Genomic DNA, 20,662 nt, shown 5'->3' on the forward strand with positions numbered 1-20,662 from the left:
TGGTTGATGTGCCTAACTGGATGGCATCAGCATTGCAGTGGTATGAAAAGCCATGTTTCTGAACGACAGAACCTAATGATGCCATGTAGACAGACAAGAGAAGACAAAACAAAAGTATAATTAAAATTATAATTTAATTATACAAAACTGCAATTAAATTGTGTGCAATCCTATTCGGTGCAAAAATCAGTCTACCACTCTAAAAACAATTATTATCCTATGCGCAAAAACATTTTTCCTATGTACAACATTTACAAATAAAAGAATAAATAAATAAATACCAGTGTGTGTGTGTGTGTGTGTGTGTATGTGTGTGTGTGTAAGAATAATATACCTTTAACAGCAATATTTACGTCATATACATCACAATTTAAGTAATTTAGAATACACAACTGTAAAATTGCAAAGTTTGGATTGAACAAGGTGGAGTATTTGCACAAAAAGAGGCATTCCATTCAGTGTTCATTTATTATACTACTACTTGTTCTTATACTACTACTTGTTCATACTTATTATCTTATCATGCTTGTTATTATCTACTACTTAATATTATCAACGCTGACAGTTGGGCTACTTATGGCGCTTTTCCACTGCATGGTACAGCACGGTACGGCTCGTATTTTTGTTGAAACTGTGATACATTTTTTAGGATTTATTTAATTGAATAGAAAGTTCAAAAGAACAACATTTATTTGAAATAGAACCTTTTTGTAACAATGTCTTTACAGTCACTTTGTAAATTTAATACATCCATACCCTTGTGGTTTAGTACTACTCTAGTGACCTCTGCTGCTGACGACGAAGAGTCTCACTCAAGACTTTCCACAAGCTTCTCAGGTTCTCACTCAACTACCAAGTCTCTCCAGCTGGTGGCAGCATTCACACAGAGTTTTTTTGACACTGAATTGTCTTAAAACTCATAAAAAATATAGGACTTTCATCAAATACGCCTCTGTCACGATTATACATGCTAATGAACATTTATTCAGTACAACTGGTGACTTGCCATAATTACAAGTGTAGTGCATCACTTGAAAGAGAAAGTCCACCTGCTCATTATAGAGATCACTGCTCTTCAATAATTACCCTCGTTCAATACATCCACTACTGTTCAGTGTTTCCATCTTGTTTTAGAATGGTTTTAATTATGATTATGTGGTAGAATAAAGTTTGAAAAGTCTCTAAAACCCCAAAAGTTTATTTATTCGTTTTTTTCAAGCAGAGATAGTTAATGGGTATTTAAACTGAGAAGTTATGCCTGGGGAACCGTTTCTGTGTTTTTAACCTCGGTTATTTTAGACTTATGGGAAACTAGAATCAGAACATCTGAACTGAACTCCTTTATTGCTCTTTAAAAAGACCAAGGTTGAACAACCAACAAGCCACTTCACCCATCATTGATGAGAGCATGTTGTCTCCAGTCCACACAGATGCAACACATGTGTAACAAGGTTTGAAAAATAAAGCGTGTTAGGGAGGAAAGGCCTTGTGTTGTGCTTTATTTGTTGTCAAAAGGAACATGAACACAAATGGTTCACACAGCCTTGAGCATTCAAGGATACACAAATACACAGGCATGACCACACGCTGTCTATTAACAGAACAGAGCTTTTCCAGTGCCACCAGACTAATGTCTCTGAGACATTCCATGTGAAGCAGAGGAAAATTCCCTGTGGGTGTGTTTGATGAGAAAAAATGGTAAGTAAATGTGACCAATATTGAATAATTTGACAAATTAGTTCATCCTGCTGATCGGTGTCTGGAAATCCAGCTGTTTTCAGATGGTCTTAAACTGTCTAAAAGTGGGCATGGGCTTGATATGGATGAACAGAAGTTTAATTGTCAGGAATGTGGTATGGGACATGGGAGTTTTAATCACTGGCTCTGTTCTTGTCTGGACCGGCCTTTCAAGTTCTAATTACGCTTGCCTTTGAGCTCACATAACTGAAAAATGTACCGCAGATTTAATGGTGGAAATACATTAATAAATAATGGATCAAACAAAACAAATGAACTTTTTTTGTTTGATGTCTCTAATTGATCCTCAGTATGAAATGTTGTTCAGTCATGTTCCAAGAGGTGTAGAGGCTTAAATTTTTAGACTTATATTTTTAACAACTTTACAAAAAAACATGAATAGGCTACTGTTTTTGTTGTTGTTTTATAATTTGAATACTTTAAAATATTATTTAAATCTTCAGTGGTGGAAAAGCAGTCTAAAACATTATTAGAAATATTTTATGTATAATTTTATAATATTGTCATAATATAGCCTATATCATATTTGTGACATTCTTAGAGGAACATGTGATGCTTCTTGGGGCCGAGAAATGATTCATATAATGCTCATTATTGCGACCTGTGGCACAGTGTCTCTGCCTCATTATAGCACTAACAGCTTCTTTTCATTCTTTTTTATCTTTTCTTCCTTCTGGTTCATGTATGATCCAGTGGCTCTCCACTCTCCCTCACCATTAATACCTTTTACATATTCTGTGAGCATTAGATGATAGAAAACCTCTATGGTTCTTTTTCTTGGTTTGATCCCCTCTTGAATAGGACTGGATAGAAACATGACCTGCACTCAAACAACTAAATCATATGTTTTTTTTTAAAGTGCTTTGGACCCATTATATGTCATATATTAGCTGTATATGATTTGGTTTTGTTTTATTTATACATTTTCAGAATTGTTGTATTTCTTAGGCAGTCAAGCCGATTATTTTCACACTATGGCTGATAACCAAAAAATGGCAAACTCCGCTGTTCTAAAAATTGTGTGTGTGTGCGCGTGTGTGTGTGTGTATTAATAATAATAAAAGACTAAAATTAAAGCTATGTATATAGGCATCATAAAATATATAATTTATATTAACAAAATATATTAATTTTGATATTTATTAAAGATTAAATGTAATATTAAATGTGTTATTTAATTATTAGGAGTTGTTAACTATGGTTCTTTTTCTTGGTTTGATCACCTCTTGAATAGGACTGGATAGAAACATGACCTGCACTCAAACAACTAAATCATATGTTTTTTTTTTAAGTGCTTTGGACCCATTATATGTCATATATTAGCTGTATATGATTTGTTTTTGTTTTATTTATACATTTTCAGAATTGTTGTATTTCTTAGGCAGTCAAGCCGATTATTTTCACACTATGGCTGATAACCAAAAAATGGCAAACTCCGCTGTTCTAAAAATTGTGTGTGTGTGCGCGTGTGTGTGTGTGTATTAATAATAATAAAAGACTAAAATTAAAGCTATGTATATAGGCATCATAAAATATATAATTTATATTAACAAAATATATTAATTTTGATATTTATTAAAGATTAAATGTAATATTAAATGTGTTATTTAATTATTAGGAGTTGTTAAAAATGAACTTAAGTGAGTGCATACTGTGAAAAAGTTTGGGATCTTAATGTTTTTGAAACTGTTATTTTAGTATCATTGAGATCCTTTCATAGTTTTTAATGATATCTTAAATTATTTTTGTATTTTTAGATTTGTCATTTTAGGTTTAATTAAAGTTTCAGTACTTTTGTTGTGTGTTTTGTCATTTTTATTAGTTTATACTGTTTTTATTCATTTTTATTTCTGTTGTAGTTTTTTAGTAAACTAAATAAAAATAAAAATTAGAGATGTTGCCTTAGCTCGCTGAAATAACACAATTTTGCGTTTTTATATTTAAAACTTGTTCATTTTATTTCAGGTAACATTTAAATGGTTTTTCTTTTAGTAAAACTTGAATAACTATAATAATGCTATTTTGAAAATAGTGTCTACTGTTCACCAAGGCTGCATTTATTTGATCAGAAATACAGTACTGCTTCAAAAGCAGTAATATTTTTGGAATGTTAGTACAATTTAAATAACTGTTTTATATTTTAATATGAGATGACGCCAGTGTGTGTGGTTGGCCGTCTGTCTGGGGCTCTGTTTGTGTTTTGTTGTTATTTTGTTTCACTTTTTTTTTTAAATTCAACACATTTTGACATTAATATATGTTGAATGTAATTTTAAAAATATTTTTACTTTTTAAATGTATATTTTAAATTTGAATTTTCAGCAGCCATTACTCAAGAAACATGTTCAAGAAACATTTCTTAATATTATCAATGCTGAAAACTATCAATATTATCAATGCTGAATATTTTTGTGGCAACTGTGATACTTTGATTGACTGATTGATGTCCATTAAAAATAGAAAGTTCAAAAGAACAGCATTTTTTGAAAATCAAAAGCTTCTTTACTGTCTCTTTTAATCAATTTAATGTATCTTTGCGAAATAAAAATAGACCAAAGAGGTGAACAAACAATAATATGTTGATGGAATTAATGTATCGCTACAAAATATTAAGGTACATTATATCCATTGTATCTTAATAATAATAATAAAAATGTTTCCTCCAGGTCATTTCACATCAGATCTTCAGCTGATCTACAATCCAACAACCAAGTGTGCTCCATCGATCATGAACTCGAGCACCGAAGCTGTATCCACACACCCCACAGACTGCGCTGAGGTTCAGGTCCCCAGTCAGGTGTTCATGGCCATCGCCGTGGCCAGTCTGAGCGAGAACATCTTGGTGATCGTAGCCGTTATCAAGAACAGGAACCTTCACTCTCCTATGTACTGCTTCATCTGCAACCTGGCCGTGTTTAACACCATCTCCAGCCTCTGCAAGGCTTTGGAGAACATCCTGCTGCTGTTTAAAGAGGCCGGGCACCTGAACTCCCTTGGTCTTTTTGAGCGAAATATAGACGACATCATGGACTCTCTACTCTGCATGTGCTTCCTGGGCTCCATCTTCAGCATCCTCACCATAGCCGTGGACCGCTACATCAGCATATTCCACGCGCTACGCTATCACACGCTCATGACCATGCGTCGTGTGGTGGTTACGTTGTCCACCATCTGGGTGTTGTGCGGCACCAGCGGAGTGCTCATGATCGGGTTCTTCGAGGCCGCTACGGTGAAAATCTTCTTCGTTGTGCTCTTCTTCACAGCTCTGCTCCTCATCCTCTTGCTCTACATGCATATGTTCCTGTTAGCGCGCCACCATGCCAACAGGATCGCATCTATGCCAGGACTTCACGCGTGCCAGAGACAAAGTGGCTTGAGGGGGGCGCTGACACTCACCATCTTGATTGGGGTGTTTGTGGCCTGCTGGGCTCCTTTCTCGCTTCATCTGCTGATTATGATGATTTGCCCAGAGAACCCCTATTGTGAGTGCTACCGCTCGCTCTTCCAGCTGCATGTAGTGCTACTGGTGAGTCACGCAGTCATTGATCCAGCCATTTATGCTTTCCGTAGCACAGAGCTGCGCAACACCTACAAGAAAATGTTCCTGTGTTCAGCTTCAAGGATCTTTAAAGAATGTGTCTGAGTGAGACGCGTGTCCCAGCAGTACATGCTTCACATTACTGAAGGATAAAAAAAGTCTACAGAACTGCTATTTTTTCAAGTGGAAGTGAAAGAGGCTGCAGATAAGATTCAGTTTACAGGTATTGAAAGACCACAACAACATGTATTTAAAACAAACTATGCAATAACACTCTGTTACTCAAGTCATTAACATGAGTTAATGCATTAGCCTAGGTATAAGTACAGTAACGATAAACATTTATTACAACCGTGTTCATTTGTGAATTGTTTATCAGTTGTTTAATAATTTGTTTGTTCACAGTACATTAACCTGTGATCATTTATAATTCAACTTGTTAAAATGTATTAGTCTATGAATATAAAACCTAGGTTATTACATTTTGGGTAACACTTCACAATATTTGTTAACATTAATTAAATGCATTAGTTAAAACAAACCAACATAATGAAAAATACTAAGTTCATTTTTAATCTTACGTAATATTAATGTATGAATATACTAGTACATTATTAAAATCAAAAGCTGTGTCTGTTAATATTATGGACCTGAGCTTCTATAGTTTATGGTATAGTTATAGTTTTAAAACTTTAAATTATTTTTTTATATTTTGTTTCCATTTTAGGTTTAAAGTTTAAGTAATTTTGTTGTGCCTTTCATTTTAATTATTATTTTTTTGTACAGTTTTTATTTTTTATTATTATTTTTAAATACAGTTCCAGTTTTAGTTTTGGTACCTGAAGTTAAACTAAATACAAACAGAAATCATGTTTGATCAAATTTAATGCATCCACCCTTGCTGAATAAAAGTAGACCAAAATAGTAAAATAAGTTTTAGTGCATTAACTAAAGCTAATAAATTGGATATTATCATAAAGTGTAACAAAATCTTTTTGTATTTTTAGGAAATTATATTTGTCTACACACACAGTAGCCTATTAAAAGGCCTGTCATTTATGAGATAGTATACTTAGAAATCATAGTATACCCATACAACTGTACGAAGAAGAATTACCAGCTGGTTTTTAATTGCAGTAAAACAAAAAAAAGACAAAATCAGTTGACAAAATATGTCAACCATTTACAGGTACATGCATATATTACATTCATTGCACATTTGCATAACACACAATTATAAATGGAATCTTGTAACTCACAGTGACACAAAATAATAATTGCCGTTTATGGTATAGTTATAGTTTTAAAACTTTTAATTCTTTTTTTATATTTTGTTTCCATTTTAGGTTTAAAGTTTAAGTAATTTTGTTGTGCCTTTCATTTTAATTATAATTTTTTTGTACAGTTTTTATTTTTTATTATTATTTTTAAATACAGTTCCAGTTTTAGTTTTGGTACCTGAAGTTAAACTAAATACAAACAGAAATCATGTTTGATCAAATTTAATGCATCCACCCTTGCTGAATAAAAGTAGACCAAAATAGTAAAATAAGTTTTAGTGCATTAACTAAAGCTAATAAATTGGATATTATCATAAAGTGTAACAAAATCTTTTTGTATTTTTAGGAAATTATATTTGTCTACACACACAGTAGCCTATTAAAAGGCCTGTCATTTATGAGATAGTATACTTAGAAATCATAGTATACCCATACAACTGTACGAAGAAGAATTACCAGCTGGTTTTTAATTGCAGTAAAACAAAAAAAAGACAAAATCAGTTGACAAAATATGTCAACCATTTACAGGTACATGCATATATTACATTCATTGCACATTTGCATAACACACAATTATAAATGGAATCTTTTAACTCACAGTGACACAAAATAATAATTGCCTGCTTACATGACAATGAAATATTTAATTTCATTACAGTTATTTTAACAAATATTTTGACATGCATACTGATGTACTGTACAGTATTCAGGTACATATATTGTAAGACTTTTATGGTTTCCCAGATGTACTACAATATTATTCACAACACACAGTTTGTATGTTTTTATACTGTTTGTATACTGCATACACGTATTATGTTTGCGTAATTATGTTTTTTTTGTTATGTCTGCTTATGGTTGTGTTTATGTCCTCTGTGGGGGGTTTTTCATAAAAAAAGAAAATATCTGAAAATGAACACATTTCTATTCTACATATTAATATTAAAGCTGTTTTTGTGCACAAAATGCATTGACCTGACAACTGTCCCCTGCTAAGGAAGATGTAATTCTTATAATAAATACATTACATATAACAAAATGTCACATTATGAACACTTCAGTATTTTACAACAACACAACATGAAACATCCACTGCGACATCAAAACATTTCACATGATGAGGTACATGGAAAAGCGTGTACAAATAATATATACTGTTCCTAATTAAGAGGTTCAGGCTCTTTAACTCCAACCCCTCCTCAATTGCAATTATGCACCGATCCATCCATCCATCTATACACACATACATCTATCCATCAGTCCAGGTTCTTCCAGGAATCCTGTTCAATATTTGCTGATCAGGTTCCAGAGGCTGCGTAGCCCGTCACAGCAGAAGATCTCTTTAAAGGTCTTTCTCATCTCTTGGCTCCTGAGCGCATAGATCAGTGGGTCAATCACAGAGTTACACATGATGAGTATCAGGTACATGTTAAAGTGTGACATGAAGCAGACGCAGTAAATGTTCCGTGGGCAGGAGATCATGAGGATGAGATGGAGAAAAAATGGCGCCCAGCACACGATGAAGATGCCCAGTAGTATGGTGAGGGTGACGGCACCCTTCATGCTAGCTCTCTGCCTGATGTTGGCGTTATAGCCCGGCAATGCCGCCATGCGTTTGACATGCGAACGAGCCAGCAGGAACATGTGGCTGTAGAGCGACGCCATCAGCAGCAGCATGGCAAAGAACATGGCCACCAGGCACACCACCACAGGCTTCGTGTCAGAGTAGATGATGAAGATGATCCCACAACCTGTGGAGAAGATCCAGATGCTGCCGATGAGAATCCCAGCTCGCCAAACGGTCATTATATTATGATAACGCAGAGCATAGAAGATAGTCACATAGCGATCCACTGCGATTGCTAACAGGCTCCACATAGACGCCACCACGGAGATACAGATGAGAGAATCGAAGATGTTATCCATCTGACGGATGAAGTGATCCTCAATCACCAAGCTCCTGTTTGCCAGCAGGTGGATGACTATTGTTTCCCATGCGTTGGACACGCTCACTAACATGTCGGCCACTGCTAGACTGCAAACGAAGAAGTACATGGGCGAGTGGAGGTTCTTGTTCTTCACAATGGCAAGGATGACCAGGATGTTTTCAAGTAGGCTGATGAGGCCCAGTGTAAGGAAGACCTCAGGTGCAATGTGTACCTGCTCACAGGCGGCTGGAGCACTCGACTTGGACCTGCTTGACTCATTGCTGTGGTTTGTGTGACTGAAAGACGAGTTTGGAGAAAGTGTGGGCCACTCTGAGGAGTTCATGTCCTGATGTACTGTTTGGTGACAGGTGGTGTTAGATAGATGATGCTGCGCCCATGTATAACTGCTGTAAAGAAAGAGAGTTGTTGTGAGAAATGTCCAGAAGCATTGCGAGCAGCATCTGGTGTTTTTACAATAAACTGTTTAAAGGATAGAGATAAATTACAGAATAAAACTTTGAAGTTTATTTAATTTTCTGCTCAGCAATACTGAGATTGAATTATTGTAGAAAAATAAAATTGCAAGAAAATATTCAAAAACAGATATTCAAAACATATTCAATAATACTACACCAAATAATAATAAAGGATATGCGCATGCACACATATACATATACATCCGCCCATACATACACAAATATGCATCCATTAATACACACACATACAATAAAAATACAAGTGCAATTGCAAAAAGGACCCTAAACATCCACATTATAGTCATAAAATATTTCACACAACAAACTCATGAAAACCACTCCAAGTTCATCTATCATAGTCTCGATATCTGACATACAAAACAAGAGGCTTCCCACTGTAAATGAACAAAATCTCACAATTCTGACTTTATTTCTAAAAATTGAAAGTTTATATTTCACAATTTTGAGTTCACTTCTCGCAACTTCTCTAACTTTTTCTCTGAATTGTGAGTTTAGCCTATAGCTTGCAATTCTCACTTTCTGTTTTACAATTCTGCCTTTAGTTCTTGCAGTTTTGGTTTTATATCTCACAATTTTGATAGTTACCCAGTTGGCAATTGATGATGAAAAGACGTCAAAATTGACATAAAAAAACAGGTCAAATATGCAAATCAAACTGATGTCAAAAACTTGATTTGATGTAAATTGAACGCCAAACATATTGGCCTACATAAACATTAAAACAATTTCAGCTTGGGAATAACGTCCTATTTTCACCTAATTATCACTGGAAGAAATTGCCATCCAAACTGAATTTTAAATGATTTTACAGCATCTTAATCAAGTCTTGAATCATATTTGATGTCAAACTGATCTCAAGGTGCCTGCTGGGCAATGCCCCACATTTCTGATTTTATTTCTTCAAGTTCTCAAAATTCTGACTTTTTCTCAGATTTGTTAACTTACATCTCACATAATTGTGATATGTTAATTTAAAATTGTTAGATATAAACTTGACATTCTGAGGAAGTCAGAATTGTGAGGTAAAAAGTGGCAATTATCTTTTTTTAAATTATGAGGCAGAAATGTTTCCAGCCTGCAACACTGTTTATTTTACTGTTTATTTAAACTTATTCTTATTTCAACTTATTTCAGTGATATCTTTGAGGCAGCAGGATCTTTTCTGCATACCTTTCCATAAAAAAAAATCACTTACAGAACCTTACCAACACATCATGCTTAAGATACACAATACAGCTTGAACGTGCAGCATCTTTACTGACAGCAATGTCTGCTCTAAACACTGGGAAAAGGAAACATTAAGACCTTCCTAGGAAACCTAGGAAATCCCTCAGATATGATGGATCAGGCCAATCACTGCTATTCGTCACTTTGCACTTACATGACTAGAGGTAGGTACAATGAAGGTCAGCATAGAGTCAAGAACACTATGAATGTGTCCTGCTGTGCTGAGGTGGAACTATATGCAAACATCCTTCCTATTAATGCATTTGCTGCCATTACCATTTAGGGCCGATGGCAGCCTAGTAGTTCCTGCTTAGGGGGTTCTCGCATTCATTTAGCAGATTTTTCCTGGAAAGAGTCCCATTGTAAATGAGCAGTCAACTTGCAAGACTGGCCATGCAATTGCTTTACTGGAAGTCACACAACCTGGCAACCTACAGGTCTGCAGCTCATTACCACAAGTGAATTCCAGTCATCTCCCAGTCAAATTGACATAAAAAAACAGGTCAAATATGCAGATCAAACTGATGTCAAAAATTGAACATGACGTTGATTTGAGGTTAATTGAACATCAAACATATTGACCTACATATAAATTAAACAGATTTCAGTGTGGGATTAACTTCCTATTTTCACCCAATTACCACTGGAAGAAACTGCTGACCAAACTGAATTCAAAATGAATTTACTGCATCTTGATCAAGTCTTAATATTTGATGTCAAATCGATATTAAGGTAACGAATTGAGTAACGAAAACATACTTTGCTCATAATGACACCAGTCAATCTGGTGCATAAAAATATATAGGCTACTGCATGTATCCCTGAAATGTTCCAGGTATTTGCCTCAAAATATTTTCAGAAGCCTAAGCGGAAATGTCATTCTCCTCTCAGCTGTTTAAATGGGAAATTCGTTTGTTTATTTATAGAATTTTTAAACAACCATTATTAGGTGTCTCTAGAATGAAAATGCTTGATCAAACAATTTCTGTAAGGCACAATCAATATTAGCATATTTGAGGATATTTAATATTGAATCACTGAACAAGATTATGTTTGGTCAAGGACTAGACTTCGACTACGTCAATGAAGCATCTTTATGAAGTACTGAGGCTATTGCAAGACATATTCTAAGCTATAGAACATGGAAAATACTATTATTCACCAACCACGCTGTATCTGGAAGGCACAGCAAAAAACACCTAAATATGATGAAATGTTAGAGAAACTAATACAGACATAAAGTCATCCCACATTCAGCTCACCTGATGAGCTGTGCACATCACTTTATCCAGGAAGGATATGCTTGTTTGTAAAAAGTGAACCAAACTGAAAAAAATTTAATATTCAGCAATAAGTTGAATAAGATATGTTTTATCATATGCGCTGTTGCTTTGTTTCTCAGTGTTCTGTACTGAGCATCTTGTCACGTCTTCTAATTAAAATCCCCTTCTTCTTAAAATTAATCTTTTTAAAATCTCCTCTGAATACATGTTGTTTTTAATCTTTTTAAATCATGAAATCACAGCTTATTGGACTCAAAATAGTGGGTGAATCAGAGTATATCCCCAATAGTCCTGCAAGTGACATATTGATTTGAAAGCGCTTTGGTGGCTTTGAAGGCACTTGTTGTTTTCATTCTCTGATAGGTGTTTATTGATTATTGCACCCCTTCATGTCAATGGTCTAAAATAGAAACGGACATACCGACACACATGCACACACACGCACACACACGCACATGTGTATATACACACAAACATACAGAAAAGGAACAGAAATGAGACAGAAATCATCCATCTCTCAACAATCTTTAACTGATGTCTCTATTTCAGGTTGTCAGACGTGACACTGAACATTAGGTCAGAAGTCACATCCAGTGGGGAGCTTGTTATGAAAAACTGACTCAATGTGAGCAGCGCTCATCCTGACAGATTGTTTCTTACCATTTTCCATATAGCTGCTTTAAGCATCAACAGTTACTTTATTCCCTCAGAAAGAGAACATATTTATACAGATATGAAAAATGCCCCCACACAATCAATAATATATATATACATATATACATACATACATATATAGCGAGAGAGAGAGAGAGAACAGATGGAAAGATAGAATTTGTTGTCAATTTAACAGTAATTCATCAGAGGGCCAAGTCTTGACCTTTACTAAATTCAAAGACATTACTCACAAGCCCAGTGACAAAGCACCAATATTCAGGAGACGTCTGCCTTTGTATTCGATAAACCACACTTACTGAGTGGATTTGGGTGGAATAGCATTCAAACACTCCTAATGCTCTATGACAGCTGATTTGGATTATAAAAAGCTGCCTCTTGGTGAGTTAAATTTTGACAAGGATATAAGTGGTGTTATAAATCACAGTCTGTTGCAGCCCCCTGACATAACTCTCACAAGCAGGTGTGCAGTTCAAATGCCTCCAGAGTCACACCTCGGGAATAAACTAAAAGTGATATTTAAACGATTTGCACAAAATTCATGTGGAAGTATGCAGCTATTGTTCATTCATTTAGGTTAGGCTATATAAAGTTAACAGCCTGCACATACTAGGCTCTGAGGTGGGAACAATTGTTGCAAGTAAAGACATAGTATGTGCAGTCAATAAAAAACCTACATAATAGTAACAGAAAGTACAAAAACAACTACAGCAATATATTGTATGATATAAAATGAAATAGATAAAGCAATAAAACAACAAATGAAACGACAAAATAATGAGTAAAAAGGCTATAGCAAGTAAAATTAGTATTATGATACCTCAAAAAAAAAAAAAAAAAACTAAAAACAAAAGGAGAAGTAGAAGCAAAAGAAAATGTACTCACATTGCTAAGCATCGCAGACGTGGTTTATGGCGAACGATCTAATGCAAGAGCTGTGTAGACTGCTGCAGAATTACTCAGCGCGCGCTCCGCCCCCGCGCGGAGTCGTGCTCTGTCCGGGGCAGCAGCGATGCTGTTTGCATTACCGAGCATCTTAAATCTTGACCTTAGGGATATTTTAGTCCCTAGTCATGTCAGTGCTCAACGAATAGGGTACTAAAATAAATCAGTTTATGTAATATTGACAGTAGGCTACGCTGCATTAAAACTGGAACATGGACTGCCTGTTCGAATAATAACAAATGTAGCCAACATTCCTCATGTTCGTTTACATGTTTCAGTACAGGATGTTGGCAGTTTGAAACAAGCACCGCTATTAGAGAGCATTTTGATTGTATTATTTGAATAAATGGCAGCTCCGGAACACCTGGGCACTTCCGGTCTGCTTAGAAGGTTGAGCTGATGTCCAGAACTTATTATGTGAGCTCAGTGGAGCGTATCAAAACTCAAAACAGGAAAAGGAACTCCAAAGGAGTTGATTAAAGAGAAAAGCAGAAGGAAGTTCAGTTCAGTGTGAAGAAAAACATGGACACAAACACCTTACATGCTGGCACTTTCCATAAATAGGTTACAGGAGTTGCATTTATATTTTCAAAGCATTAGTGGCACAATGGTTTATATTGTAAGAACTATTAGACTTAAACTAATATCTTAACCTAGCATGAAAAGTACAAGGAATAGGCCCATATTTTAATTTTGATAATGTAAAACAGGTATATAAACCCAACTTGAGTAGATGTCAATCAGTTTTTTTTTTTTACTCACAGTTAGGTGTGACAATATTCCCAATACTCCCAATATTGACAATACAGTACACCATCCATGTTCAGGGCAGCTACTGTATATTGGATTCAGATGAGAAATTATGTTTAAGTGCGTCGCACTGGCACATATCAGAACTTTATATTCCACATCTACAGGGGGCAAGAACCTTTTCATCATAACTCACTCAAAATACCTGTTAGATGCAGCCTAGCAGAAATAACATGACAAAGGGAAAATATGTAGTGAAGCAAAATGAAAATTAATATCACGGTCAAATGTATGAAGTATGACAGTTACATAAAAAATTATTACAACTACAATTTAGTTAAAATCATTAACCTCTTAGCATACATGGCCACCCACTTCCACATCGCTCCGTCACTCTCATCAATCTGTACATGAACATTTTGAATAATCTGTCTGAGTGTATTTCGAGCTTTGTGCAACTGAGACGAGTGCTTTTGTCTTCTCATGCTTGTTTTACACAAACTTGTGAGCTCAAGTGTGTAAATAATAGCCAAATTATACTTGCAGTTGCAGTATACCAGTTGCAAAAAGAAGAAGAAGCACTTTCACAAATGAATTTTATATTTTGGTATATCTCCAACTCTCACATGAGCTCAGTCTGTCTGACATGCATCATTTCTCATTCTCTCAGGTGGGTTTGTAAAAGCTCTGTGCGTTCACACTAGGCCTTTGACCTTGCCACAAGAAAGATCAGACTGAGCAGTCTTTGGACTGGGAGGTCAATGCACTTATAAGAAAGCCAAAGGTCTAAGTGTCAATATCCCTGCAGGAAGGACTATTTGTTTGAAAATTTCCTCTTTGACAACCAACCAGCAAGATTTGCACAGTGTAATGAGGACTGATTTGACCTGAATTAATTTCTTCAACCAATCACTATTGATGTTTTATGCCTTGATGCAGAGACTATATTTCATTGAGCAGTGTTTATTTAGTACTTTCTCATCTCACACCTAAAATCAGCAGTTGTAGGCTACTTGAATATAAATAGCCATTTGTATGTATAATCACTCTCATTCATTTCATACTGCTTTCAACACTCATAACGGTATGTGATTCATTCATATGACATATTCAACATGGTGACCCCTTCAAAGTGATCGCCCAGAGCTGTTGCTTAGTGACCCATATTTTAATGTTGATAATGTAAAACAGGTATATAAACCCAACTTGAGTAGATGTCAATCCGTTTTTTTTTTTTTACTCACAGTTAGGTGTGACAATACTCCCAATATTGACAATACAGTACACCATCCATGTTCAGGGCAGCTACTGTATATTGGATTCAGATGAGAAATTATGTTTAAGTGCGTCACACTGGCACATATCAGAACTTTATATTCCACATCTACAGGGGGCAAGAACCTTTTCATCATAACTCACTCAAAATACCTGTTAGATGCAGCCTAGCAGAAATAACATGACAAAGGGAAAATATGTAGTGAAGCAAAATGAAAATTAATATCACGGTCAAATGTATGAAGTATGACAGTTACATAAAAAATTATTACAACTACAATTTAGTTAAAATCATTAACCTCTTAGCATACATGGCCACCCACTTCCACATCGCTCCGTCACTCTCATCAATCTGTACATGAACATTTTGAATAATCTGTCTGAGTGTATTTCGAGCTTTGTGCAACTGAGACGAGTGCTTTTGTCTTCTCATGCTTGTTTTACACAAACTTGTGAGCTCAAGTGTGTAAATAATAGCCAAATTATACTTGCAGTTGCAGTATACCAGTTGCAAAAAGAAGAAGAAGCACTTTCACAAATGAATTTTATATTTTGGTATATCTCCAACTCTCACATGAGCTCAGTCTGTCTGACATGCATCATTTCTCATTCTCTCAGGTGGGTTTGTAAAAGCTCTGTGCGTTCACACTAGGCCTTTGACCTTGCCACAAGAAAGATCAGACTGAGCAGTCTTTGGACTGGGAGGTCAATGCACTTATAAGAAAGCCAAAGGTCTAAGTGTCAATATCCCTGCAGGAAGGACTATTTGTTTGAAAATTTCCTCTTTGACAACCAACCAGCAAGATTTGCACAGTGTAATGAGGACTGATTTGACCTGAATTAATTTCTTCAACCAATCACTATTGATGTTTTATGCCTTGATGCAGAGACTATATTTCATTGAGCAGTGTTTATTTAGTACTTTCTCATCTCACACCTAAAATCAGCAGTTGTAGGCTACTTGAATATAAATAGCCATTTGTATGTATAATCACTCTCATTCATTTCATACTGCTTTCAACACTCATAACGGTATGTGATTCATTCATATGACATATTCAACATGGTGACCCCTTCAAAGTGATCGCCCAGAGCTGTTGCTTAGTGACCCTACTCGGCCACATAAGAATGTTTTAATCTGCTTATAAATAGTCAGTTACTTTTCCGAGTAGTGAGTCTCTTCATGTCTCGTTTCACACTAATGGTCATACTGGTCATGAGATATCGATCATAAGATGTGATTTGAGGCCCCCAGGCTGAAAGAGAAAGTAACGGAACACTAAGGCATTTGTACAGCTCTGTGTATGGATATGTGCCCCGATATTTTCAAGTCAAACTAAATGTATGATGACATTTTATGAAACTGCCATTATCTGTTTTTTGGTTTCCACTGTTTGTCTAATCCTCTTATGTTTCTTTGAATTTAGTTTTATGATTTGACTCAGGGGACCACTTTCTTTCATATTAACTGACAAGATGATAAGAAGACTTTTTAATCATCTTGGTTGCATAACGAAAAAAATCAAAGGAAGATAAAAGCCAGTTTTGATTCATTTGTAAGTACAACTTGATGAAGATAGCTTATAGGCAGAGACCCAGATGATTGGAGGGAGAAGGTAGCATTGGACATGAAAGACAATACTATGTCATGTTGCAGGCTTTAGCAACATCCACAAAGGATTACTGATTGCTCCCCTCAGGCTATAGGAAATCAGACAAACAATTATGAAATAATAAAATCATAAAGAAGGCTCCAGTTGACCTGTGCTGATCAGCGCAGAGGCCATCATCAAAATAAAAGGTTTTTGAATGGAGAGGGCTTGTCTGTGAGCTCTAAAACAGTGATCAGAGGAAGATCCTGAGATATGATTCAATGAATTTCCATTTTTAGTACAAAACATCAGTCATTGTGATACAACACAGTGAAGAGTGAATAGAAGTACACTAATCAGTCAGAGCTCAGTGTCTGCTGGATAAACACAAAAATAGAGGAACCACCTTTTTTATACCATCATAACTTTATATCATTTTTTTTTTAACAATTATTAATGGGAATAACCATAAAGGTTGTAATGCATTTTGTTAGCATGGATATTTTAAGACGACTAATACTTGAAAATATGAATGAATAATGAATTATATAAAAAATATTTTTTTAAATATATATATATTTCACTGTTTTCACATTTCATAGGCTACACTAGCTAAAATCAAACTGCTGGCTCCACTCTGCTACTTGAGTTTATGGAGAAGTACGAGTCTGATCCGCGTATCCTCCCCATCTAGTGGAGACAAAACGTAACTGCAGATTTATATATCATTTCCAGTCAAACGGGGGAAAAAACATAAAACGAGATATACCACCTTTCCATGTTACTGCTTTGATAATATGGCTTAGAAAATGACAGAAATATAAATATAAATCCACATATAAAAACTGTACGAAAACCTTATTCTAAATATCATACTATGGGGAAAAAAAAAAAAAATCCACATTTAACAGATTAAAATAGGATAATAATAAATAAATAAAATATATATTTAAAATAAAATATATATTTGAACGTCTTTTCTTTTTATTGCTATATTTTTTTATGCTTTATTAACTCACCCAACAAATGCAAACAGATTTGTTGTAGAAATAGATACAAAACAACAACAACAACAACAACAAGTACAAAAGTTGGATAAAAAAGGTGGGTGGATAAAAGTTTAAGGCCTTTTCAATTCCCTGAACCTAGCTCAACCGTGTACGTTTCACACTCCAGATCAGTAGGTGGCGGACATGCACCTTTAACGTTGGTTTGCCAATCCGCCAAAAAACTCGAGAGGGAAGAAGAAGAAAAACAATTCACTGAACCTAAAGTGAGCTATCTAACGCTTCCCCCCAAATAACTACACTTCCCATGATGCCGCGCGCAGCAGCTCCATGTGGATGCGTCTGGAGAACGTGCGTGTACATGACACGTGTCTGCTGAGGTATGGAGCGCTGCGAGGACTCTCCTTAAACCCACAGCAGACCTTCGAGAGGTGAATGTAAGTTTCCATGCTGTTCCTAACTATTTTTTTTCCGGCTGATACATTTGGTGTTGTTTCAGATTCAGATGTGTGTCTGATCCTACAGGAGTGGCAAAGCAGTGTGCGTTTAAGTTTAGATCAGGGCCCTGTTAACTTGAGCTGATTTTAGTTCTGCAAACGTCTGTCTGTCCTTTAAAACAACCCCAATGTCATACATAGAAGACCAACATTTATACTTCATAAAAACAACATGTCAGGAATTTAGTCCTGAACTTCTGGTGGATTAAATGTGTTGAAACTCTTGTGACTGAATAAATCTCTGTATTTATATAATTTTATGAACCTAAACAAAGCGCTGCAAATTGAGTTTTTCAGCTAAAGATGTTTGGTCTTTTGCTTAGAAGACGAGAAACATGTCAGAATTGTGTTGAAAGCCTCTTTCATTTAAAGGACTGAGGAAAGTTTAAGGGAATATTCTCACCACTGCAAAAATTATGAACAACAGATAAATAGTAAAATTTAGCTAACTGGTTAAAACTAACTTAATTAATCTCTGGAATTACAGTACTTTGTCTTTAACCTGATCAGTCTGGTGATTGACAGAGAGCCATGACCCTTATCTAACCTGACCAATGGCATGTGTTTATCATGCTCAACTTGAGTGACGTTTGAATCATTACTAATGTCTAAATAACAATAATCATGTAGTTAACTTTAAAACATCCAATAACATGTTATAAGTTTGTATTACATTAACATAAAATTGAATCAACATAGTACTTAAAAAAAAAAGCATTTTATCTATAGTACTTAAAAAAAAAAGCATTTTATCTGTATCAAAGCAGCTAAACTTTGTCGAGATTAAAAGAAAGTGGTAAAATTAATTGATTATTATAAAATCTTATCTTTCAAATTGTGTGTATGTGTGTGTGTATATATATATATATATATATATATATAGTGTATATGTAAAATTGTATTTTAATATTTAAAAAATAATATTTATATATGTATATGTGTGTGTGTGTGTGTAAAATTGCATTTAATTTGAAAAACAAATTTTTTTAGAAATTCATACTTTTATATGTGTAATTTCAAGCCTCTAAAATGAAAAGTTTTTTAAAATCAAAAGAAACCGATTCAATCAAGTGAGACTTTTGCCTATTAGTGTAGACCATCAGCCAGATGTTAATAGTTTGGGTGTAATTGTACACTAACCTCTTTGGGATGCGCAGGTCCTGTAGGTGGTGCTCTGTAGGTGGAGGAGGTGATGCAGCGGATGTGGGCTCCAGTCACGATGCGGCGCGTGGTCCTGCTGCACTCTGCGTACCTGGGTCACACCTGGGCTGTGCGTGAGCTTCCTGTGACCATCCAGACCTCACGCTGCTTCAGTTGCACTAATGTCATCAGGACGAAAGAGAGCCGCAAAACGTCCACGGAGGAAGAAACGCCATTAAACCCTCCGCAGAGTCTAGCAGGGACCGAGGGTCTATATAAGGCTGATACGGGGTCTGCCCCTCAGAATAAGGGTGATGTCGACCCTCTGCAGGACAAGTCTATCGGACTGTTTCAGAGATTTAAAAAGACGTTTAAACAGTATGGTAAAGTCATGGTGCCTGTGCACATCGTCACGTCCACTGTGTGGTTTGGGAGCTTTTATTATGCTGCAATGAAGTAAGTGAACATCAGCATTCTGCACAATAACACACCCTTTGACAATAACAATGACAAGTGCCAAGTTCTATGAGCAGGTCATATGTTTTTTTTAAAGTGTCCCAATATTGTGTTGGAGTCCTCTACAACAGGTTTAAATGCATCTAAGGTCAGAAAACATTGTAATTTTCTCAGAATATACATTTAATATTAGAGTCATTTGCCAATGATTTCGAAACGATTCGTTCCAAGCAAGTTCGGAGCAAACCCCTCCCTTCCATAAGCCTACTCTGCTCTGATTGGTCAGCTGGACAAGCCTGCTGTGATTGGCACAGAGAGGAGTCCTTGAGCAAGTTAGCGAGTGCTACCATTGACAAAGCACCTTTACATAAAACAATAATATAGTGCTCCAATCCATTCTTAAAATAATGACATAAAATACAAAAACACTTATGCAAGCGAATCGTGCCCACAGCTAACGTTTAGCTGCTAAACTGTAAACACTTAAAACAATAATGGTGAATACGTTAGCCGAGTGCTAACGTGACTAACTGATGAAACAATACAGTTTGTAAACCAAAATATGTCTACTGTAATGTTTGAAGAACGACAGACAAAAGACTTTTGTTAGTAATGCCGGTTCTGTAATCAGCAGTAAATCATCATCACGTGCTTTCAGATGGAGCAGCATTTACTACACAGAGCCGTAGTTCACTGAGAAGCTATGCAAACAGCTGTCATTATCGCGAACCATTTCTTCGATTTCATAATCGCGCAATAAAATTCTGCAAAAAGTCTGCGATTTTTTTGCGTAACTTGTCAGTGAACTACGGCTCTG

General features: G+C 35.6%; 3 protein-coding genes across 5 annotated transcripts in view; 2 read left to right on the forward strand and 1 right to left on the reverse strand.

Annotated features, from left to right (window-relative positions):
* The first annotated feature begins 4,486 nt into the window (after positions 1-4,486).
* LOC107704892 (adrenocorticotropic hormone receptor-like) lies at positions 4,487-5,401 on the forward strand. The gene has a single exon (XM_016507914.1). The coding sequence runs from the start codon at positions 4,487-4,489 to the stop codon at positions 5,399-5,401; it is 915 nt and encodes a 304-aa protein (XP_016363400.1).
* A 2,129-nt stretch (positions 5,402-7,530) lies between these two features.
* mc5rb (melanocortin 5b receptor) lies at positions 7,531-19,455 on the reverse strand. 2 transcript variants are annotated; one of them, XM_016507912.1, is made up of 2 exons: positions 19,390-19,455; positions 7,531-8,911 (listed from the first exon to the last, which is right to left on the reverse strand). In XM_016507912.1, exon 2 carries the CDS (start codon positions 8,845-8,847, stop codon positions 7,861-7,863), a length of 987 nt encoding a protein of 328 aa, XP_016363398.1. In that variant the 5' UTR covers positions 8,848-8,911; positions 19,390-19,455; the 3' UTR covers positions 7,531-7,860. The 2 variants fall into 2 exon arrangements, with proteins under 2 accessions (XP_016363398.1, XP_016363399.1); XM_016507913.1 differs by lacking the exon at positions 19,390-19,455 and adding an exon at positions 13,069-13,142.
* Positions 18,077-20,662, forward strand: part of fam210ab (family with sequence similarity 210 member Ab) — a 6,543-nt gene continuing 3,957 nt past the window's right edge. For both annotated transcript variants that reach the window (XM_016507916.1, XM_016507915.1), the window contains exons 1-2: positions 18,077-18,189; positions 19,407-19,845. In XM_016507916.1, coding sequence (XP_016363402.1) covers positions 19,442-19,845 — 404 coding nt within the window. In that variant the 5' untranslated portion in view covers positions 18,077-18,189; positions 19,407-19,441. The remainder of the gene's footprint in view (positions 18,190-19,406; positions 19,846-20,662) is intronic.

Source organism: Sinocyclocheilus anshuiensis, unplaced genomic scaffold, assembly GCF_001515605.1.
Source record: "Sinocyclocheilus anshuiensis isolate Anshui unplaced genomic scaffold, SAMN03320099.WGS_v1.1 scaffold702, whole genome shotgun sequence".
Classification (NCBI taxonomy): domain Eukaryota; kingdom Metazoa; phylum Chordata; class Actinopteri; order Cypriniformes; family Cyprinidae; genus Sinocyclocheilus; species Sinocyclocheilus anshuiensis.

Bases quoted from the DNA above. Each gene is read 5' to 3' on its own strand.
- mc5rb (XM_016507912.1), bottom strand. From the start codon at position 8,847: ATGAACTCCTCAGAGTGGCCCACACTTTCTCCAAACTCGTCTTTCAGT.
- LOC107704892 (XM_016507914.1), top strand. From the start codon at position 4,487: ATGAACTCGAGCACCGAAGCTGTATCCACACACCCCACAGACTGCGCT.